The 9,597-nt window shown below is 39.9% G+C and overlaps 1 protein-coding gene across 1 annotated transcript; it reads left to right on the top strand.

The window, feature by feature from the left end:
- The first annotated feature begins 1,401 nt into the window (after window positions 1–1,401).
- Window positions 1,402–8,101, top strand: LOC105060115 (probable glycosyltransferase STELLO1). The gene is made up of 3 exons (XM_010943732.4): window positions 1,402–3,374; window positions 7,147–7,273; window positions 7,357–8,101. Exons 1-3 carry the CDS (start codon window positions 1,651–1,653, stop codon window positions 7,831–7,833), a joined length of 2,328 nt encoding a protein of 775 aa, XP_010942034.1. The 5' UTR covers window positions 1,402–1,650; the 3' UTR covers window positions 7,834–8,101.
- The last annotated feature ends 1,496 nt before the right edge of the window (window positions 8,102–9,597 follow it).

Here is a 9,597-nt window from a genome sequence, read left to right on the forward strand (position 1 = left end):
ATTGCCTACCCAATATGCAAGCTGAAGGATGAGTCAATAGAGTATGCCTTGCTTTGTTGTCCGAGGGTGTGTTTGATCTGGAGGATGGCGGGTGGCCAACCTTGGGGGCAAGTAATGGCCCATGACTTTCCTCCTTCTTGAATGCGATCCACTGGAGTATGACAGAGGGCTATCCCTCAGGTGGTAGGGTGGCATACACGGCTCTCAGACTTGGTTGTCTAGGAATAACTTGATCTTTGATACCAAGATTGTACCAGGATATTAGGTGCCGGAGAGAGCCTATTGTCTTGCTAAGGAGTACAGTCGTTTTGATACTACTGGCATGTCCCTTGTCATCCTGAGTTCTTAAGACTCTGTTATTGCGTATGCAGTGATCCAGAGGATTCTTTCAATTTTTTAGGAGCCCCCTCTCTTGGAGTTTATCAAAATCAACTTTGATGACAGTGTTATTGATCGCAAAGATAGTACGGACTACATCATCTAGAGTCCGAATGTCAGACTGTTGGCTGTTGAGGGCTACCTCTTTTTGAGCTGTTTGTTCTCGGAGCAAATTTTCATACCACTTGGATGGACATCATCGATGCGCGGCAAGAGCTACGGACGGAGAGAATTTTCATTAAGAATGACTTAGCCACAGTTAGCAGCTGGATCCATGATAAGATGAAGCATCTAAAAGTTCATCTACTACTTTATAATATTTGAATGTCCCTTTGTCATTCCATCATGATATCTGTTCGGCACGTATTCTAAGAGGCGAATAGCATCACAGGTTGGATTGTTTTCTTTATCGTCGACCATACTAGAGACTAGATCTGGCATCAAGATGACGACTGTCCAGAAGTCTTGCGTGATATTTTGTATTTTAATTTTTTAGACTATATTCACATTAAAATAATATGATCATTAGTTTGTACCAATAAAAAGAAAATAAAGTATAAGATGCTTAAGGGAGTGTTCTTCAAAGGGAGAGAGCTCTCTACTTCCCCCGGGGAAAATTCTCTCCCGAAAGTTTGGTTATAAATGAGAAGCACGCCAGGCAAAATTAGGATCCAAGGCAGCTTAAGATCGTGTCACTTATCCTTCATGAGACATTCTGGATACAACACATTTTTAGATTATTAAAATATTTAAAATATAGTTGAAATATTTTCAGAGCTCCAGATAATTCTAGAAGCTTTTATAGTCCGCTAGTGTTTGTGTGAAATCTGGGATCCAGTGACGCTGCCAGCGCTTGCTAATTTCTTTACTTCACGACGTGCCGCGGTATGGATATGTTACGACTGCTCCGAGAAACTCCGAGCGAAGCCACTGCTCGACAAGCTCCCTCCCAGCCATGTCCTCTTCCCTCACCACTGCAAGCAAAACATGCTCCTTTAAAGCCTTCAACTGAAAGCCACCCCCAGATCCACCCCTTCAAGTGGATCCATTCATGCGTCCAATCTTGTGAAAGCGAGACTTGAACCGAAAGAAAGAGAAGGTTGGTGTGTCGGTAGCACCCACAACCCATAAGGAAAAAAAAAAAAAGAATTGAAGGATCTATCATCACCATTTCCATCTTAATTTCCCCTCCAAATTCAATTCAATTCAAATCAAATTCCGATTCCATTTCCATTTGAAATTCCATTCAATTGTTCAACAATAGAAAGCAGAATGCTGGTCCAAACCCGTTCTCACCCCAAACCCCCAGATCCCTCCACCAACCACCACAACGGCGAGCATCGCCGTTTCGCCCCCCATCCCGCCAAGAATCTTGACTTCTCCACCTGGTTCTCAGATAATCTCTACAAGATCCTGGCCGTTTTCCTCCTCCTCGCCACTGTCGCCGCCCTCTTCTTCCTCCGGAGCGCCGGCGACACCGCCGCCCTCCTCTGCTTCGAAAAGACCCGCGCCGCCGCCGCCGCCGCCGCCTCCGCCTCCTCCCGCATCGCCTACCCCCAGATCTCCTGGAACTCCATCCCTCCCATCCCCACCCTTGGCCCCTTCGCCGCCTTCCGCTCCGACCGCTGGATCGTCGTCTCCGTCTCCTCCCCTCCCTCCGACGCCCTTCGCGCCCTCGCACGCGTCAAGGGCTGGCAGCTCCTTGCCGTCGGTAACTCCCACACCCCCGCCGATTGGTCCCTCAAGGGCGCCGTCTTCCTCTCCCTCGAGCAGCAGGCACAGCTTGGCTTCCGCACCGTCGATTTCCTCCCGTACAATTCCCATCTCCGCAAGTCCGTTGGGTATCTCTTCGCCATCCAGCACGGCGCCAAGCTCATCTTCGACGCCGACGACCGCGCCGAGGTCGTCGGCGCCGACCTCGGCAAGCATTTCGACCTCGATCTCGCCGGCGAGGCCCATGCGACCAAGCACCCGGTCCTCCTCCAGTACAGCCATGCCGACCCCAACAGGATGGTGGTCAATCCGTACGTGCACTTTGGGCAGCGCTCGGTGTGGCCGAGGGGGCTGCCGCTGGAGAACGTCGGCGAGGTCGGGCATGAGGAGTTCTACACCGAGGTGTTCAGCGGCCGGCAGTTCATCCAGCAGGGGCTCTCCAATGGCCTGCCGGATGTGGACTCGGTGTTCTACTTCACTCGCAAGTCGTTGAATTTGGAGGCATTCGACATCCGGTTTGATGAGGAGGCTCCCAAGGTTGCGCTGCCGCAGGGCATGATGGTGCCCGTCAACTCCTTCAACACCTTGTTCCACACGCAGGCATTCTGGGGACTGATGCTGCCGGTGTCGGTGAGCTCGATGGCTTCGGATGTGCTGAGAGGATACTGGGCGCAGCGGATCCTGTGGGAGATTGGGGGTTATGTGGCAATTTATCCTCCGACCATCCACCGGGTGGACAGGGCGCAGGCATACCCTTTTTCAGAAGAAAAGGACCTCCATGTGAATGTCGGCCGCCTTATCAAGTTCTTGGTTCGATGGAGATCGAAGAAGCAGACACTTTTTGAGAGGATCCTGCATCTGAGTTATGCGATGGCTGAGGAGGGATTCTGGATGGAGAAGGATGTGAAGTTCACCGCCGCTTGGCTGCAGGACTTGCTTGCTGTTGGATACCAGCAGCCGAGGTTGATGTCGTTGGAATTGGACCGGCCGAGAGCGACTATTGGGCATGGAGATAGGAGGGAGTTCATCCCCAGGAAGCTACCATCTGTGCATCTTGGTGTGGAGGAATCTGGGACTGTGAGCTATGAGATCGGGAACATTATACGGTGGAGGAAGAACTTTGGGAATGTTGTGCTTATTATGTACTGCAGTGCACCTGTGGACCGCACGGCCCTGGAATGGAGGCTGCTCTATGGTCGGATATTTAAAACTGTGATCATTCTATCAGAACATAACAATACTGATCTAGCTGTGGAGAAAGGCCAGTTAGAGCAAGCATACAAGTAAGTGGCTACCAGATTAATTTCCTTTCATCTGATTTTTTTTGGTTCCGTACATTGTTTCCTCACATTATAACTAGCTTCCCACAACTAAATAATTGCCTTCCTGCACTTTGATTTAGCACATATTGCAGCTTGGTGAATTTCTATCCTACTGATGTAATCAAAGCACCATGCTACTACAACTTCCTGCTTTCGTTATTGTATTTGGTCACCCATTCTTTCTGGTATCAATGTGCATAATATGTTAGTTCTCTTCTGCCACTTGTGGGTTGTAAGGATCTGTGCAGTCACTTGAAACATTACAATACATAGATTTATTTTTGTAGATGGTTTCCAGTTTCAGACTGTGGTGTATTCTTCGCATGCTAGTGTGACTTGGGTTTGTTGCAGGTACACTGGATGTTGGTAACAGAGAACTATAATTAAGTAGATATGTAGAAAAACTAGGTAACTAACAGTTATAGGTAGATAATCGTAGGGGTTACACAACTAGTTGCTAATCTGCTGAAGAACTAAACAGCAAATAGGATGTTTTATCCATGTGCAGAAAGAGTCATATATGGGCTGTGGCAAGAAAGGAGTTTGTTACAAAAGTGAAACAGGCCCAGAAACCATTTTACAAGTCATAGGGGTGTGAGTTTCAGCGCCAGTGGATGCTATTTCAGTTCATTGACTTGGATATAACCCAGATTGCTTTTGGTTAAGCATTTTAAATTGGTATATAAGAGGTACTTACCCAGCCTAAGTAGGTCGATTCTAGGTCATGTTGGTCTGGATAAGTTTATATTATATGGGTCTAACCATGTATGTTGAAGCATTTGAATCTGCTTCACTTGTCTTTGGCTTTAGCTCTAGTTTGCGAGACTTGCTGCAACTATTTTTAGATTTGGGATCAGGCATTCGAATTGCACTTGCCCTTAAATAGCTATTAAGTTAACTTTGTATTTCAATCATTTTGTGTCATGGTTGAATCTAATTACTTGACAAAAATAAGCTTCTATTGGAAATGTGAAAAGACCTGAAGTTCAAGCTCAAAGCACGTCTAACTCAAAGTTTTTAATATACAAGCAAAACCAGAAAGAAGTTTTTCTAATGTTTCTTAGAAGCTGCTTCATGGTATTTGCTTATATTGGAATTAATTTTAACTTGGTCATATCAACACAGATGCATGCATGAGGGTCCTTTCTGGAGCAACAGCAGATGTTCCCTTTAATTTACAAGATATTTGCTCGAGGATTTGCTTCATATTCCTAGAAAAATTTACAAACATTTTCTAGGATAACTTGACATGCATTTGATTGAACATGTCTCTTTATTTGGTGTATGAATCCTTTGTGTGACTTTATAGCCCATGTAAAATTGGGATGGTGCTCATCCCTTACTTTACCATGCCAATACTTGGCCATGCTAGTTGAGATATCTACTTCATTCAAAATTTTCTTTCGTCTTAGGCTATGACTTTTAGGTGCTTTCTACTAGAAAATAGATATTTCTTGAACATATAAACATAATTTTTATCTAAATTTTAGAAGTCTAAGTCATAAATCATCCTATAATATCTATAAATGCTGGTTATTATTGAGCACATGCACAGCATGATTTTAAGCATTGTTCATATGGAGCGACATTATAGAACTAAATCTCCACTTTAACAAGACAAATATGCTTAAAATAAATGCCAGAACAATGGAAAAGGCATATAACCAAGGAAAATACTGAGAAATAGCAAGTATAACACATGTGTCAGAGATATAAGAAATGAATAAATAATTCCTTCTGACATGATTGTTAATTTGAAATAATTGTGCGGCATAAATACACTGTAAATTTACTGTTTGATATACAAATAATCATTATTTTTGGACATTTTCACTTCTAATAATTCTTACAAAAAATAAATTTAGAGAATAAATCATGACAAATTAGAAAAATTTGGGCCATAGACCTCCTTGCACCATTAGCTCACTAGACAAGATGCACTAAAATGAAAGAATTTTTTGTTAAGTTGTTTCTAGATCTGTCATGGTTTCCGGGTATAAATTTGGTATACCCAATTGCTCACCCGAATAATGCTTGGTACAACAAATTTATACATCAGGCAAAGAATGCTTAGCTTTTCAATTTCTTTTCACTGCTTCGCAACCTTCTTATACAGTGGTATCTACTGGTAGAGCCGACCACTTTATTCTGTTGTTACTACTGCCAGATTAGCTAATATACAAGTATAAAAATCGAGATGTTATAATATAATCATCCAATAGTTAGGTTCATCTTTTGTTGGGCTTCTTCCATATGCTTTGCCCTCTAGGTGGAGTTCCATGTGACAGTAAATCTTTCCCATATTTGTTCCATACTTGTCTGCAACTCAGGTTGCTAGAGTATAGATGGGGGTCAATGTGTAAAGTACCTTTTCCTTTGCCTAAGGGCATCCCTTTTTCCCCTCTGAGAAATTTACCAAACGACCAATGCCTAGCCATGATCCGTCAGACTGCCTAATCTCTTAGTGGTGTATCTTGCTGATTTATAAGGCTTCCTATTCCACTGATAAATTTGTAGCATCCAGATTTATATTTCAGATTTTTAGTTATGTTATTATATGATAATGGCCTCAACAAAAATCTATGTGGCATTATTTTGTGCCTTCGAGCTGTATAATAATTTTAGAAGACATGGTACTTATATTTGCAAAGCTGAAAGCTAGCTTGGTTGAATCATTTAAGTCTTAGTTCAGTTAGGCGCTTTTGCTCGAACCAAGGTATTTGTCCAACAGTTGATATTTGTCTTATAGAACATAAGGATTAGTTGCAAACAATGATTCTATTCTCCTAACCTTCAATTTTGATTCTGTGAATCATAGCTAGTCGATACCTAGCACATTTGTCATTCCTTACTCCTAACTCTATAATGACTATATTGTCATACAATGATTCAGGTCATGTGTCTATTCACAAACCAGACATCTTTCAGAACTTTAAATGCAGAGTCCATATTATAGGCTGTATTTACTGAGATTGGGCTTCCACATGTCCTCTCAAAATGCTTGGACACTTTGTCTCCTTATAGTATACCAAGTGTAATTATTCTTTAAATACACAAATAAATATTAAGAAATGTCTAAATTAATTTCTTTAGAATATGATTTTAGTCACTCTCCATTGGGATCTAGCTCCCGCCAGCCAAAAAGTTGGTTGCATACACGTACAATGGTACATAACAGGCATTGGAAATGTTATTGTATCTTTGAAGGATATTCTTGTAATACCATTTCAGGTGAAACAGTTCCTCTTGGAATCCTGTTAAATGGATTTATGATTTGGTAAGATTAGTATGTGGGTTCATTTGGTACCTTATTTGTATTCTTTTTGGAGGAGGAAAAGGTTTAGAAAATCCAAGGAGGTCTGGAAGCTCTCATAGGAAAACGTTACAGTGCCTTGTCAAAAATCTCTGAACATCCAGATACCTTGTACACAATACCGACATCATATTCCTACATCGCTGCAATAAAAAAAAACTGTTTTCTTAAAATATCCAGAACAAATTATTTGTAAGCCCTTGTACCCAACCCCCCTCCCCCCTCCTTCCCCTTTGTAAATTACACCTTTGTTATGTAAGCATAGATTGGGATACATGAACATCCATATCTTTTCTTCTCTATAGAACTAGTGCTTTCTGATTCTGGATGTGCAGTTGTACAGAGAGTCTTCACTAGTCATTTAGTTTACAGCATCTTTCATTCTTCTAAGCCTGTTTCATTTGGACTCTGGTGCCACAGGTACTTGCCAAAGGTGTTTGACCAATATAAGGGAGCAGAAGGATTTCTATTTGTTCAGGATAATATGATTCTTAATTATTGGAATCTCCTGCAAGCGGACAAGACAAAGCTGTGGATAACCAACAAGGTATTTATGCTCCATTGGTTTTTTTCCTTGTTTCTTTTTACTGAATTATCCTTCAAAGGTCTGCGCTTTTCCCCTTTTCTCAGGTCCCTCATTCTTGGGTTTCTATTGCCCTTGATGGCAATGGTGATCAATGGTTTAAAGATCAAGGAGAAATGGTGAAGAAGGTCGTCAGCAATTTTCCTGTACATTTCCAGGTCAGTTACAAAGAAAGCATGAGCGAAGAGAGGCTCATCATCTGCAGCAGTGAGATATTCTATGTTCCTCAAAGATTTGGGGGTGATTTCATCGATCTTGTGGGACTTGTTGGAGATTTAGCTATTCATCACAAGATTGCGGTGCCAATGTTTTTCCTGGCAATGGATTCTCCACGAAATTTCGACTCTGATGTTCTTGCCAAAATGGTTTATAAGCCGAACCTGTCATCTAATGAGTCATTCTTCAGTTATTATACAGCTCAAGCACCTGCTGTCTATCCGTTGGAGGTGCACACTGAGTCTGATTTCATAAAGCTAATACGAATCATGGCTGCAGGAGATCCTCTGCTGATGGAGCTGGTATGATCTATAAGAAAAATTATTGAAGTGCATACACTTACGATGGGGATGGGAAAACAACATTTTTGTTTGTTCCATCAGAGTTTCTGCTTTACAAAGCAGGAGGATGTTGGAATTTCATTTCTTTTATTTTAGTCATTCTCTTTTTACCTTTTTTTTTTTCAATTTATGTGCAATATTCAAATGAAGTTAGACAGATTCTCCTTAATTTTTATGTTGTAATTTTCCATATCTAACACTAAAATGAGAAGTTAGTGAGACATGCTTTTGGTGAGGGGAATCATGTTGTATTCTTGTTAAAATCAGAAAAGAATCATTGTTCACAGGACTGGAGAGCTAGAAAATTACCTGCAGAATCATAATATCGTGACCAGCAGCGGTGTTGTAACTCCATATCCTGTGTGCTGCGTTAGCAGCATGGTGACAGTGAGCTGTGCCTCCACATTGCACTGCAAAAACACGGTATTATGTTCTTAGGTAAAACCATAGGGTTTGTTTGACTGCAAGGTGGTGTAATGCTGGAAATAAGACATTTCTTTTAACATGGAAGTGGACCATTTCCTTGTGTTCTTTATATGTTGCATTCAGTATGCTTGAAAATCATTTTGGTTTTATCTGTTACAGCAAATTTTCAAACAGAAGGGCAAGCAATCTTAGAAGAAATCTATAGATCTCTTGTAGAAAAATAAAGCATTTCTTTTCACATGGAACTGGACCGTTTTCTTGTTTTCTTTATATGTTTCATTCAGTATGCTTGAAAATGATTTTTGATTTTCTGTTGCAGCAAATTCTCAAACAAAAGGGCTAGCAATCTTAGAAAAAAAATTAGAGTGCATATTTCAGATAAATGTCCACAAGCTTGGTATGTGGTACAAAATTTGGTATGTAAGTGTTGGTACGGTACATCTAGTATCGAGACAACTTTAGATCCTTTATTTTTTAATTTTTTATCATTATGCTGTTTGAAATCCCGTGGTATAGAAGGATTCTGCTCGCTTCAAACCGATTCAAGTCGTATATCGAACTGAATCTAAACACCGTATTAGTATGATATTGGTACATTACAATACAATCAATGCAGGTTGGTATGGTTGACCTTGTTTTAGACCCTCACTGTCTTGAAATGTCAAGGTTACTTTTGAAATTAACAAGTGAATTTGGGGCTGCCAGCAGGTTAATTTAGGTCAAGCCTTGCTATACCCTACCACCAGATTTGGATGACAGTAGGCCCTTAGTAGGATCCCAGGGTGGATCTAACCTTTAGATTGCATTTGGTACGTCAGGCAATTTGAGAAGATAATCTGAATTATTTTTAAGATGAATTATCATCATTAAATTACCAGTAATATTAATTACTGTGTTTGATATATGAAGTGTTATAATAAAATTACTGAAAATCTTGATTGACATATTTAATATGACAATCAGATTACCGATAATATGGAATCAAATTCCTAAAATATTTTTTTAACCTTATAATAATAATAATAATAATAATAATAATAATAATAATAATAATAATAATAATAATAGTAGTAGTAGTAATATAATATAATATATTATAATATTATATTATGATATAATAATAAACTATTATAATATATTATATTATGTTATTTTAATAATATAATGATATAATATAATATACTATATTTTTATATATAATAATATTATATTATATATTATGCTATATTAATAAAAGATATTATTATAATATTAATATATTATAATATAATACTAAAACAATATAATTAATATATTGTTATATAG

Source organism: Elaeis guineensis, chromosome 7 (assembly GCF_000442705.2).
Source record: "Elaeis guineensis isolate ETL-2024a chromosome 7, EG11, whole genome shotgun sequence".
NCBI classification, from domain to species: domain Eukaryota; kingdom Viridiplantae; phylum Streptophyta; class Magnoliopsida; order Arecales; family Arecaceae; genus Elaeis; species Elaeis guineensis.

Excerpts from the sequence above, each read along its gene's own strand:
- LOC105060115 (XM_010943732.4), top strand. The coding sequence starts at position 1,651 with ATGCTGGTCCAAACCCGTTCTCACCCCAAACCCCCAGATCCCTCCACC. Across the intron at positions 3,375-7,146 it reads CAGTTAGAGCAAGCATACAA|GTACTTGCCAAAGGTGTTTG; the intron begins GTAAGTGGCTAC and ends CTGGTGCCACAG. Across the intron at positions 7,274-7,356 it reads AGCTGTGGATAACCAACAAG|GTCCCTCATTCTTGGGTTTC; the intron begins GTATTTATGCTC and ends CCCTTTTCTCAG.